This window comes from Malus sylvestris, chromosome 3 (genome assembly GCF_916048215.2).
Source record: "Malus sylvestris chromosome 3, drMalSylv7.2, whole genome shotgun sequence".
Lineage (NCBI taxonomy): Eukaryota > Viridiplantae > Streptophyta > Magnoliopsida > Rosales > Rosaceae > Malus > Malus sylvestris.
In genome coordinates, this window is record NC_062262.1 from 10,175,207 (window position 1) to 10,188,843 (window position 13,637).

General features: G+C 38.0%; 2 protein-coding genes and 2 pseudogenes across 2 annotated transcripts; 1 reads left to right on the forward strand and 3 right to left on the reverse strand.

Moving 5' to 3' along the window:
• The first annotated feature begins 1,651 nt into the window (after positions 1-1,651).
• Positions 1,652-3,240, forward strand: LOC126616962 (NAC transcription factor 32-like). The gene is made up of 3 exons (XM_050285063.1): positions 1,652-1,799; positions 1,921-2,207; positions 2,668-3,240. The coding sequence occupies exons 1-3, from the start codon at positions 1,652-1,654 to the stop codon at positions 3,238-3,240; spliced, it is 1,008 nt and encodes a 335-aa protein (XP_050141020.1).
• An 889-nt stretch (positions 3,241-4,129) lies between these two features.
• Positions 4,130-7,781, reverse strand: LOC126615902 (syntaxin-71-like; annotated as a pseudogene).
• A 562-nt stretch (positions 7,782-8,343) lies between these two features.
• Positions 8,344-8,969, reverse strand: LOC126615903 (protein transport protein Sec61 subunit beta-like). The gene has a single exon (XM_050283828.1). It carries the CDS (start codon positions 8,868-8,870, stop codon positions 8,544-8,546), a length of 327 nt encoding a protein of 108 aa, XP_050139785.1. The 5' UTR covers positions 8,871-8,969; the 3' UTR covers positions 8,344-8,543.
• A 3,471-nt stretch (positions 8,970-12,440) lies between these two features.
• Positions 12,441-13,359, reverse strand: LOC126615899 (uncharacterized; annotated as a pseudogene).
• Between the last annotated feature and the right edge of the window lie 278 nt (positions 13,360-13,637).

A 13,637-nucleotide genomic window follows, 5' to 3' on the forward strand; every position in this document is an offset into this window, starting at 1 on the left:
TACCTACTCATTCTCGATTCTGTAAGATTCATCATGGAAGTAGTCGAGTTGTGGAGGATCGAACCAACTCTAAATTGCATGATTGTTACATTATCTCGCACTCATGATCAACATCACCATGTACTCTATGAATATAGGCTAGAGAGTAAGACGCTCAAATCACATCTGCGAACAAGGAAATATTTTACTGGCAGAAACATACTGTTTAGTGTTTATGCTGGTGGCATTACTATCTCTTTGACATAAAGTGGACACGTCTCCATAAAGCTTGATACGGAGAAAACTATGTTGTTAAAAGCATAGAAGTGTTAATTAAGATAATCTATTCATAATCCGATTCAAAAGATTTAGAACCACACAATGTTGCATGCAGTGACAATCTAATAATGTTTTGTCATAATCCGATCAAGTCCAGCCAGAGTCCAGCCAATTTGGAGCACAATTGGGTTTGAAACATATGGGAAATAGTGTTTTCACCGCCGTAACCCCAAGCAATAAACAAAGAATCTTAACAAGTTATTCCAAGAGAGTAATTAAAAAACCACCAACATGGTGATATTCGTTTGATTACGGTTGTCTCATAAGACAACATTCATGATATGAGTTGGATGTAAGTGTGTGTTGTCATATGCGGCAGCCGTACTGATGACTCGCCCTCTCCGAGTGAGAGATAAGAAACTAGTTGTTTGGACGTGAGCCAACCATTATTTACCTATTTTAAATATGGGAGTGTGATTGCATTTTGAACACTAGGGTTTAACAAGTTAAATTCAGCTTACTACAGATGGGAAAAAATTTCATTGTGACGGGAATACGGGTGGTACACCATGTGTTTTTATGTAAATGGTGAAATTTTTTATTTTTTAAATTATTTACTTTTTAACAATCATATCCCGCCATTTGTATAGTGACACATGGTGTACCATCTCGTGTGATGGTCACACTAAAAAATCTCTCCTACCGTTGCAGCTTATACACCAAACGCGTTGATCCTAATAGTTTAAGCTGTTATAATGCGAGCCTCAGCCAACCATTAGATTTTGTTCCAAAAGCGAATCAAAATATGCTACATTATTCACCTATATACTTGAGACATACATATAATTACCCAAACTCAGTAAAATCCAGGAGAACTCTCCTTCTTATGATTAATCTAAAGAGTTATTCACATGAAATTTTCCATGCAAAACCCCACATGTAAATTACCTATCATAACTTTGTCTTAACTAGGTAAATTACATGGAAACCTGCACTTTACTGAAACCCCTACTCAACCAAAACTTATTTTGATGAGTTAAATTAATGTTAATTAGCTCCAGGGCCTGAGGACCGTACAATATTATCCAAGAAGGTTGGTCGAAGAATTTAATTCCAACATAATAATCCAAACAGGTAGCCGTCTCGAAAGTCTCTTTCTTTGGAGTTGAAACATGCATTTAATTACGTGAGACTTTTTTTGGTTTAACCATCTCACGTAATGTCCGCATCTGCATGAAAAATGCACATATATACTGCCTCTCAGACCATTTCATTTTCCATCTACAACTGTTTTAGATTGATATTATCGTTGCTTCTTATTGTATTCCCTCGTCGTCCAAGGAAAAACTGCGCTTTCATGGAGAAAGAACCCACATTCACGACTTATTCTACTATGCAATTGCCTCCGGGTTTCAGATTCCATCCATCAGATGAAGAACTCATCGTTCACTACTTGCGAAACAAAATGATTTCGCATCCGCTTCCAGCTCAGTTGATCACGGAGATCGATCTGTATAAGTATAATCCGTGGGAGCTACCCAGTCAGTACTGAAGCATTCACTCATTTCATTCCTCCATGGTTAATCCTTCGATTTGGATTACACAGTAATAACCGAGTGTATATGTTTTTGAATTGTATGTTTTATTACTTGATTTTTGCAGACAAGGCTTTGTTTGGAGAAGATGAATGGTACTTCTTCAGCCCGAGGGACCGGAAGTATCCGAATGGGGAGAGGCCTAATAGAACAGCAGCTTTGGGTTATTGGAAGGCTGCTGGAAGTGACAAGCCAATTCTCACCTCTTGTGGATCAAAGCGGATAGGAGTGAAGAAGGCTTTGGTCTTTTACACCGGTCGAGCTCCTAAAGGAGTTAAGACTGAATGGATCATGAACGAGTATAGACTGCTCGACAGTACGGTTAACCCCTCGAGATCCAAAGGTTCTATGAGAGTAAGTCGATAGAATGAGATACTGAGTTTGCATATTATATATATGTATCTCAAAAAATGGAACAAACCACTTAAAGGCATAAGCTTACTAATCAACCAATACGTACTGTATTGTTTCACATGTGAGAAATGCTAGCATCAGTCATCCACGTGTGTCTTTTTGATAACTGTTGAACCCCACACCCATAAACTGTTTAGAGTCGCTCATGCTCTATCAAACTCTCGTGCTAGCCTAGCTAGCTAGGTTCCCTTAGAATTCAACATACTCAATCTTGCCTTGTACTATAGCTAATGTGTTTTTAAAAGTGAAACACAGACCATGCTTTGATTTAACTATTTAAGTCGTGGTCTTCATGTTTTTTTTCACTACGACTCGGTAAATTATGCAGTTCATACATCGACTTTGATCAAAACAATGTGATCAAAGGCAATACGTTAAAAAATGCTTCGTGTTGTAACAGTTGGATGATTGGGTACTATGCCGAGTTCAACAGCGAGGAAACACAACAAAGAACATATGTAACGCTCAAGACATCTACAACACTGAATTTTGGAGGTGCCTACCAAAATCTGGGCCAACAGTACGGCCTACAAGTCCAATCCATCGTGCTGATATAATCACAGATTTTCTATACAAAGACTGTCGAGTATTAGCTTCCATCCTCGCCGGTCAACCTCCATCACCGATAGAGACCTCAAGTGCGAGCTTTCAAGGGCGCAAAGATAGCTATCCAGTCGGCTCAAATAATAAGGTAAAATCCACAGTATCAATTTCTTCTTCGGGCATTAATTCCACACTAAAAAGGAAGATTAGAGAAGAAAATACAAAAGAAAATCTTTTTCCACTCATAAATCTAGAAAGCAAGAACAAAGATGGGAACGTTCTGCTTAGCAAGAAACTAGCAGCTGGTAATGTTGTCAACTGCTACATTCCAAACCACTTGCAAAATGACATACCCAAAGCAAATCCAACTGTTCCAGCCAACTTTGAGGAGTTTAATGAAATGGGCTTCCTCGCTACATACTCCTCGTAATAAAGTCTTTGATGAAAGCTAAGTTCCCTTGACGAATGAACACATTCAGGAGGCCATAGTTTCTGGCTGTACAGCATGAAGTGTAAACAAGGTGTACAAAGCACGATATCGATTTGGCCTCCAAGACTGGGTAGTACATATAACCAGTTCAATAATCTACATTTGTTGCTAGTTAACTCTGTTTATGTGGAGAATGCTCTCCTGGTTGGGAATATTTATTACCACCCTCATAAGAATGTGTAAGTTCATGCTTGATCAAGGATGGGAAAAAAAGAAAGAAAATAAACATTTTTCAGTGTAATAATACGTAAATTAGTATTGTCAAATACTTAAATGATATGAGTAATTATCATAAATGTTCAGTTTGTTTTAATTTCTTTGGGTTATAAATTCTTTCCATTTACAAAAAGATAATTTGACATTTGATAGCATAATCTTTTCCTAGTGCAACTTAATTTGCTCACCCCTAAATAAAGGTGATGCTCACCAAACTAATATAACGGCAATAAATTGGGGTGAGCATCACACTTACTTTAGGGGGTGAGGAAAAATGCACTCAACAACATGGATTTGGATCGAACAATGCACTGCAAAACTATATAAGGCAAATTGATGCTCAATAAATTCATTGAATGACAAGTACAGACATAAATAAATCTAAACTACAAATTTTCCACATTGTTGGGAGAAAGAACCACCATGAGCAAGAAACTGTATATAATCATCTTCAAGTAGCCAAAACCAGATTAGATAATTAACGTTGTACTTGAACGGAAGATGTTAAAGAGATACAAGCTAGCAAAGCCTTATGAAATGGAAGAATGTATACCACATCAGATATGATCCGATAAGCTGCTGAAGTCTTTTTAAAGTAACTTCATCGCAGTAGTAAAGAAAACAGTTGAATATCTCATTTATTCAAGGAAAGAAAAGTATGTTAAAGCATTCAGAACACGCAAAATCAATTCTTAGACAACCCCGTGAAATAAATGTGGCATAAACTGTCTTATGAGTTATTTTCCGGAACATGAAACCAATTTCACAGAACGTTTAACTCTACATCAGGAAGTGTGTGTATATAAGCTTCTTAGCATTTGGGGACTAGATTTTAAGGTTTTCTAAGTAAAAAGACAGAGAGAATACTTGTTAAGATAGAAGGCGATTCCCAGAACAATACAAAGCAAAATAATGTCAATGCAGAAATTCCAGCTCGACCTCACCTGCAAAACAAACCAAGTTTCTCATTAGTAGAGCCCTAACTGTATGATGCAACAATTAAAACTGGTCAATATGGTCAGCGTACAGATACCTTGTTTAGATTTTCCTTGAGCCTAACACTATTACTTTTTATTCAGATGTAACCTTGTCCACCTGTAAAAGCATCAAAACTCCATCACTAAGTAATGAACTTAAAATGTTACCAACACTATCTCTCACCGGTGTTGCCGGAAAGATTAGGATGCTAGTTAGAGAAGAAAATCTCACTTTTGTTTCTATCTCACCAATTAGTGGGAGTTGTCAGTCCAATTCCTGAACATATCGAAACAATGATCAATGTTTGAATTCTTCTAATAACACAATGAAACAAAGTTATGTGCATCGACCAACCGCATTCATACCATGGCCCAAATCTTTCAAAGTACCCAAACCTTCCGAGATGATATCTAGAGCTTAATCCTGAGCAAGTGACCAACTCAATCAAAATAACAGCAGAGCTGTACTCCTTCCTGAACTGACTCGATTCTTCGGTTTTGCTGGAAAAATTCACTATCAAAGTTCCCATCTGAATGGTAAGGAAACACATTAATATTAATAATCTATCAAGAGGCTTGACATTCATTGAAAACTATAACAGCAGAAAAATAAAAAAGCATATAAAATACTGATTACCTGATGAGTCAAATTTGATATTTTTATGAGATGTTGAAGTTCCCCATTCCCCAGCTTTTTTAGCTGCAGTTTCTGTCCCATCTGGTATCCTCTCAGGCAGTGCAAAAACCAGATCACTACGTGCTTCTAGTTCTTCAGGGGACAGCCCTTTAACCTGTAATTAAACCAAAATAAGAATACAAGTTAAGCAACTTTGTTGTTACAAGTCTTTAGAGATTATAGTGGTGATAATAATCAATATTAACGAGTACGACCCAAATTCCTTTATGTTTGTGTGGGTGTGCCTGTCTATAGGTCCAAGATGTTCACACAGTCACACTATGGTTGCCATGTTATATACTAAGGCTGTATGTTGGGCACACTCTTATGGTATCTGAAGAACCATGCCGACGCCAATTCATGCTCTCGCGTTGCGGGATGATATTCTCACGCTGTGCAACTCATTATGTAGCTTTTGGATTTGGTCACGTTGGTTACGTTTGTGCGTTTTATTGTCAAAGCAATTCCACATCAGTAACCAAAAGTGCATCATAAACATCATCAGCGGATAAATGTTAGAAGGTTATGTCAGTTCAGGGTAAAACATGAACAAGAGATATGAAATGATAATATAGGCAAGAAGGAATTAACAAAAAGAAGATACATGAAGCCCTTTTCAGAACATCGTTATTTCTCCGAGAATGCGGAGCTGGTAAAGCGTGACAGAAACTCAAGAAGTAAAGCCAAAGAACAAATTCGTGACAAGTCATCAGAGTAGAGAAGCTGATTGTCAGATTCTATGCAACCCCTTGAGAATTCATGTGAACGGGGTTCTCTATCTGCTTAGGAACGTAACGCATAACTTCGTAGAGTCCCAACTCTTTTGCTAATGGTCTCGGAACATAAGTTGTATCATAAAGAGGAAATGCAAGATCTCATGGAATATATCTACCGAGGTTACAGTTGTCTCGTTTCGCCTCGCCTCTAGTCTAGTTCCTTGTAGCTTCTGCAATTTCGTTGACGATGATTGTTTTGTTCCTTTACTACAAGAACCACTCTTGTTTTGTTCATCTCGTGCGTCGATGATAGACACACAGTGAACAGTAACAGTCAGGCTCAATCCACACCATTTTCCAAAACCAAGAAACTACCGACTTTTTTCGACCACAAGAAACTATCGACTTTGGAGAGAAAGCCAGCAATTAGATAAGAATGTGACATCAATTTGGAGCTATTCTCACACACTTCATCTGTACACACTATCTCCATCTTGGCTAATCACCATCGGCTGAATCAAAATTTCCATACATTTTGACCCGTCAAATCTCGAATCACATGCGCATCTTTCAAAATTTAGTTTACACAATAGATTAAAACTAATAGAAAAGGAAAACATAATATGTGATGCAGCATATCTTATGATTTTTTTGCGTCCTATATAATCCTACTATATAAAAATAAATAAATAAATCAAATCTAATCACATATATTTTCTAATTTTGTCTTAATTAATAATTAATTATGAAACTTAAAAATAAAATAAAAATAGATGAATTGGATTCGTTTCACCTTTTTCTGAGCCAACTTGCGCAGCTTAGGAAGTTCCTCCATCAACCGAGCCATGGTCCGACGAATTTCCACATACGTCGCAACCGCCACAGCCCGATTACTCTCCATCGCAGCCTTCTCGGCCTTCTTCACATTCCGACACACAATCAAATTGTTCGAAAATTTAAATTATTATTATATTAATTGAATGGAACTTAGACGACTCGGATGATACATCGATCCTCAAAGCATTAAGGAACAATTGTCAAAACATTGTGAACTGCTAAATGCTTACTGCCAAACGTCGGGGAAGGAGATTAGCTTATGAAATTCGGTAGTCTATTTCAGTGCTAATTGATACAATCCAAATCTGTAACCCCTTAATCAACCTGCAAGTCACAGAGGATAGAGAGGGAGAGGGAAGGAAGAGAGAGAGAGAGAGAGCAGAGCTCTTGAATTGTTTTTTGGTTTTGTATTTCTGTTTGTAAATTCTGATCTTCACATTAGAGGAAGCTGGCTCCTTTTATACAGACTCTACTCCTTAAAATGCCAGCTGGCATATTTAACAATTCTTAACAATTCAAATTAAAGCATAAACCTCAATTACATTTTGGGTTCATAACACTAATACGCCGGTGGAGACTGAGAGGAGCTTAGTGCTTTACTGGAAATGCCGACGATCCAGGAAAATACTTGGGTATCCCAGCGGTTTGGGTAGATAAAAATAGAGAACCCTAGCTTATGTCAGAGACCGTATATTGGGGAAAATCCGTGGAGCCAATCCTTGGTCGTATTTTGAAGCTTGGGAACTCCTTTCAAGCATGTTCATGGTCTTGGGTCCCAAGTTCGGCAAATGAAACGGCACATTTCGTCGTGACGCACCATAGAGCAGAGATGCGCTACTTAGTCTGGGTCGAAAGACCCCCATCTTCGTTTGTGAGAATTTTGAGCATAGAAGTTTTTGAAACATCAGAAGGGAAGTACAGTTGCTATATTTATCCATGGGCAAATAATCCCTGTTCGCTAAATCGTAACAATCAATTGTACCTTGTTTTCTACCAAGGAAGAATGTAGATTTATGCCAAAAGTCTTGTAAATCAGTAGTTAATCTTCCAATTCTCAACCATATACCGATGTACAAACAATGACAAATGAAGTGCACATCCATTCCTACTTATCTTCGGAAGAGGCAATGATTAGCGGAGATCATACAGCAGATACCGACTATCTTTCAGGATAATTTTCATTTAATGAAACAGCAACCAGCAAAGAAAACATGCTTTACGCATAAAAGAGATGCACACAAAAGGGAGATGCAACGATTTATATGATATTATCAACTCCGTCAAGAACAAAGCACAAAACAAGGAACATATCAGCAAAAGAGGGCTTGTATGCAGATGAAAATTATCAAAAAAAGGGCTTGTATGCAAATGTTGATGAACCCTTTTGTATGCAAACAAAAGGGAGATATGCAACGATTTATACCATTTTTCCTTGGATCCCCTTTTTTCCAATTCCAGTTCTTATTAGCAAAAGTCTACTTGTTTTCTCTCATCATGAATCTCCCAAGTTGGCACAATTCTGTTTTCCTTTTAATCTTTTAAATTTCTACAAATTCAAAACTATTGGATCGTCTCGACCATTCAATGTAATTATGTCACACTTCAACATTAGAGAGCAAAATAACGAAAGGCTAAATATTACTCGATTTTGATCCAAACACAATCCAAGAGCCAACAGATCCCAACTTTAAAACAAAATTGAAACCCTAACAACGTCAACTCTGCGAAAATTTACAGAGCAAAGCGAAAACAAAGCATTCGTGTCATTGAATTACCGATTAAGCTCCGAATCCGAACCCGATCCCAACCAGGACTCAGAACTCAAGCTCCCCCACCAGATCGGTGGAGGTACAGCTTGCCGAACACATGAAGAGCCGTGACGAAGCCTATGAAGCAGAGGCTCATGACGAGGACAACAGTCGGGGTGATCTTCAAGCCAGGAGCGTCGTCCGTGTAGAACCTCAGCATGTTGTTTCCGGCACCTGATCCGCCTCCTCCTCCGCCGATGCTTCCGGAGCCGGTGGAGCCTCCGACACGACGGCGACGCATTCCAGCAGTCGCGGCGGCCGAGCCCCGCGGAGCCATGACGCCGGGGCGCGCAGTCGCAGAGGACGACGACGCTTGGGACTGAGATGAACCTCGAGCCATTGTTAGGACAACACGAAGAGGGCGTGAGCTACAAAGAGAGAGAGAGAGAGAGAGAGCGCAACCGAGCAAATGAAGAAAATTTAGGGAGTGTAATTAATGTGGACAATACTTAATTATGATTTTTGTTTACTTCTTTATGGATGGGTTAGGCATGTCAAATTAAAGGTTCTAAAAAACATTAGAAGTTAGTTGGGCGGTGGGTTAGGACCTTGCGTTTAAACGGTTAGGCGGAGCTAGGCGGATTTAAGTAAATCTATTATATTTCGTATAAGTAAATGTCTTCTTATAGTTAAAATATATATAATTTCATCATAATCTACAAAATAGAATGACATATATATTATAAAGTTATTGAATATAATGAAACCATGAGGAACAAGAATATAATATATGTTCATTTAGGGTGCGTTTGGTACGTGGGACGGGACGGAATGGAATAGGACGAGACAGGACGGGACGGAACGGAGAAGGAGCAAAGATGCCCACAGATGGAAAAAAGGAGGAAGAAGAAGGAGACGGAAATGTTATAATTTTGTGTTCCACATATATGGAATGAGTCATTCCAGGGGGTAAGGTGGAACGAAAATTCACCCAAAATTCGTCCCATGGAACAGCGCGTTCCACCCGTTTTAGGCGCACCAAACGTGAGATGGAACGCCTTGTCCCACTCTGTTCTGTTCCGTCTCACGTATCAAACGGAACCTTAAGTACGCAACAAGTCTCTTACAATTTATTAAAAAAATAAAATGCAAACTAAAAGTTATATATTTTCTATTCAAGTGAGTCATGACCAAGGCGAGTGTCTAGGCGAGTTTGGACAGGCTAGGCGGGTGCCTCAGCAGATCTAGGTGCCCTTTCTTAATTTTCAAATGCCTAGACATTAATCGGGACGGTGACCAGCCGTCTAGTACCTAAGCGGCGCTAGGCGAGGATTTTTAGAACACTGGTTAAATTATAATGAATGGCTAAACGTGATAACTTGAAGTCTTATGTCAAAAATTGTATTCCTCCAAATAAAGTGTCAATTTTTTTTTAATTATATAAAATTTTAAATTGTTGTATTTATTATAAAAAATAGTTGAAACAAAATTTTTATTGGTTGAAATGTTAGTTAAATAAGGAAAATACCATTAAAATTAATAAGATCCGCAAAATCTTCAAATTCAGTCAATAAATAACACTTCAATTGGAAGAATTTTTTATGTTAATTTTAAAGACGCTCTTAGTCAAACTGTGATATTGAAAATAAATATGGACCGCCTAGGGAAGGCCAGTGAAGTTACTAAAACAGCTACAGTTGGATCAACGGAACCAAATCAAGTGCCAAAAATTGGAAAGGGATCGTCTCCGGATTCCTTCCTCCTAATCTATCAAGTTTGACGATCCGGACCGTTGAAATTTGATTAAACAGCTAAAGTTATTATAATTTTTAAAATGATTGTAGCCGTTGGATCAAATTTCAACAGTCCGGATTTCCAGACTTGATGGATTAGGAAGAAGAGATCCGAAGAATATCCCTTTTCCCAAAAAATGCTATTATTATTTAGGTAAATTATATTTTATCCTTTCAAGTTTCGATGTGATTGCAACCTTATACAATATCTTTAAAATATTTCAATCTCATACATTTACCATTATTTTATTTCAATTTCATACATTCGATAAAAAGTTTGTTAAATAACATGGCAAATGTGGCTGTCAAACTTTTGCCGCGTGGACAAAAACCTAAAACAAAACTAAAATTTAATTATGACATTAAAATATTAAAATAATTAAAAGAATTGGAAAACAAAAGAATTAAAAGAACTGGAAAAGTAAAAAAAAAAAAGAAGAAAAGGGTTCATCTTCCCCACCGAACACCCCCTTGTCCCATCACCAACCCGTTCCACCATGACTTCTACGCCTTTTTCTCTAACCGGAAATTCCTAATTCCCCATTTTCCGCATCCAATTTTGCGTTTCACCTCTTTCTTTAATTGGGATCGAGTGTTAGGACCTTTGGGCCCCATAGGTTACTAGTACTTATTAGGTTCATTGTTATTGTTAAGCCCACTAAGACTACTAAACTTTAGCTATTCTTTTGTGTATTTAAACTAGGATTGTGCTATTCACACATCTCATTTTACCTCTCACAAACCTTTTGATAATTTCTGTTCTTTGATGTTCTTCAATTCATTCAATTCGATTGCTAAACATTAAAAAAGTATGTGAAAAATAAAATAAAATGTGTAGATATCACAGTCTTTTAAACTACCATGTTCATCTAAATTGGGAATGAATGAAGATATGAATTTCCTTTTATTTCCTTTTTCTATTTCCTGCATTACTTTTCTTGCAATTTCCCATGTATATCATGTCTGATCCTATCAGCTCAATACTTTTACTTTTCCAGCTGCAGATGGATGTCGTCGAATCTGAAAGGGTTACAAGGACCGGTGGTTAAGACAAATGATTTTTCGACGGACGACGCCATAATTGGCAACGGCGACGAGGAGCAAAGGGCATGACGACCTTGAACGCGTTCGATTTGATTTCGTTCTCGGCCGGGCTGGACCTGTCGGGGTTGTTCGAGCCGTTGAGCAGCAGACCGGCGGAAGACGGCGAGTGATTTAACAGAAAAATTACAGAGATAGAGAGAGAAGAGATTGGTTACTGGTTCTCGACGGAGAGGAAAATGGAGGTGGGCGGATTTTTAGGGTTTATCTTTAATTATCGCGATAAATCTGAGGATTGACGGAGTTTGCGAACGCGGAGAAGCTGAAGGTAATGAGGAAGAAGAATAGGGTCTGGATATGGAAGTAGGGTTGGGCACGGGCCGGGCCGGGCCCATTTTTGAAGGGACCGGACCGGACCCGGAATTAAAGGAGACGGGGCGGGCCGGGCCGGGCATTACAATTCTGAAAATAGGAACCAGACCTTACCTGGCCCAGTTGAAACGGGCCGATTCGGTCCGGGTACACAGGTCATTTTTTTTTCCTGTTTAAAAATGTTTGCTGCACACAGATTGCAGTTTTTACACAGAACATATTTCACATATTGCAGTTTGAAAAAACTGCACAAATTTCACAGATTCCACAAATTGCAGTTTGAAAAAACTGCACAGATTGCAGTTTTTTACTGCACAAATTGCAGTTTGAAAAAACTGCACAAATTTCAGTTTGCATTTTGCAGTGCACAGATTGCACAGATTGAAAAAAACTGCACAAATTCCACAAATTTCACAGATTCCACATTCCACAAATTGCAGTTTGAAAAAACTGCACAAATTCCACAAATTACAGTTTGAAAAAACTGCACAGATTGCAGTTTGCATTTTGCAGTGCACAGATTGAAAAAAAAATAGCACATATTGCAGTTTGAAAAAAATTGCACAGAATACAGATTGTAGTTTGCAGACACAAATTTTACAGATTGCAGTTTGTTGCACAGACACAAATTTCACATATTGCACAGATTGCACACATCAACAATAAATTTCAAATTCCAACGACCAAGTTCCGACAACAATCTTCATTCAATCTGTAAGCAAAAATACAATATAAACATGACATTTTTAAAGTCCAACATCATATTATCCTCATTGAAATTTAAAGTTCATTCATTTGAGTTTAAAATATTACCACAATTCCTTTTCCTTTATTCGTTTGAGGAGCTTCAGGAACACTTGGTGAGATGGTTGAACTTGTAGAGATAGTATTTGCTCTTTTTCTTTTATATTCTACAATAAAGAACAAACGTTAATTGTAAACCAATTAATATAAAGTTATAAACCAAACTATTAAAAACAAAATAGTTACCTTCTTCACACTCTTGATAAAATTCAAGCTCCGCAGGACTTGCTTCATACTCAATGCTGCCAATTGGTTCACTTCTTATCCAGTTTCGGAGGCACATCAATGACTCCACTATTTGAGGAAGGAGACATGATCTACAAGGGTGAATTACTCTTTTTCCTGCACTAAATGCACTTTCACTGGCAACTGTTGACACTTGAACTGGCAAGACATCTTTCGCTATCAAAGCAAGTGTGGGATATGTGCTCCTCCCCTTCAACTTCCACAATTTCAAAACGTCAAATTGTGAACCTTGTGGTACTTTCTCTACAGTGTCAAGGAGATACCTATCCACCTCATGTGCAAGCACAATATCCTCGGTGTCTTCTAGTTCCTTCTCCCAATCATCCATGATTTAACTAAATATCATTGGATTTTCCGTTGGCACACTAGAAGATGATTGTTTTACCCTTGAAGAAGAAGTGTCAAGAACTAAGTCTTCTCTACCCTTTTGTTGTGTTTGTGAACCGAAAGCTTGGAAAGCATATTCATCACACATCGCCTTCAACAATGTCTTCACTTCATTACTTTTCTGTTCAATCTCTTCTTCAGGAAGTTGTAATTGCTTTCGGCACAAGTGCATGTAGTGCCTCAATTTGAACCTTGGGTCTAAGACAAGGGCAACTACAAATATTTGATTAAGGGACTCAATTGAACCAAAATACTTTATATATTTGGCTCTCATGTTGAATGCCATATCACGTAGCACCAACTCTACAGGTTTTCCAGTTTGCATATATTCAGGCAAAAAAAGCTTTTCAATCTCGTTTTCCACAACAATGACATCATGAACAGCTGTATTAGATGTGGGATACTTACTTGCACTAACTTTCAAAGTTATAAGATAGAAGGCCTTAAAAAATTCCACAAACACTCCTGCACTATCCCAATCTTCCTCCTTAGGTGGTCCAACCCTCCCTTTACCCGCCACTTCT

Bases quoted from the DNA above. Each gene is read 5' to 3' on its own strand.
- LOC126616962 (XM_050285063.1), top strand. From the start codon at position 1,652: ATGCAATTGCCTCCGGGTTTCAGATTCCATCCATCAGATGAAGAACTC. The intron at 1,800-1,920 runs GTCAGTACTGAA...TGATTTTTGCAG, and splicing joins TAATCCGTGGGAGCTACCCA to ACAAGGCTTTGTTTGGAGAA. The intron at 2,208-2,667 runs GTAAGTCGATAG...GTGTTGTAACAG, and splicing joins GATCCAAAGGTTCTATGAGA to TTGGATGATTGGGTACTATG.
- LOC126615903 (XM_050283828.1), bottom strand. From the start codon at position 8,870: ATGGCTCGAGGTTCATCTCAGTCCCAAGCGTCGTCGTCCTCTGCGACT.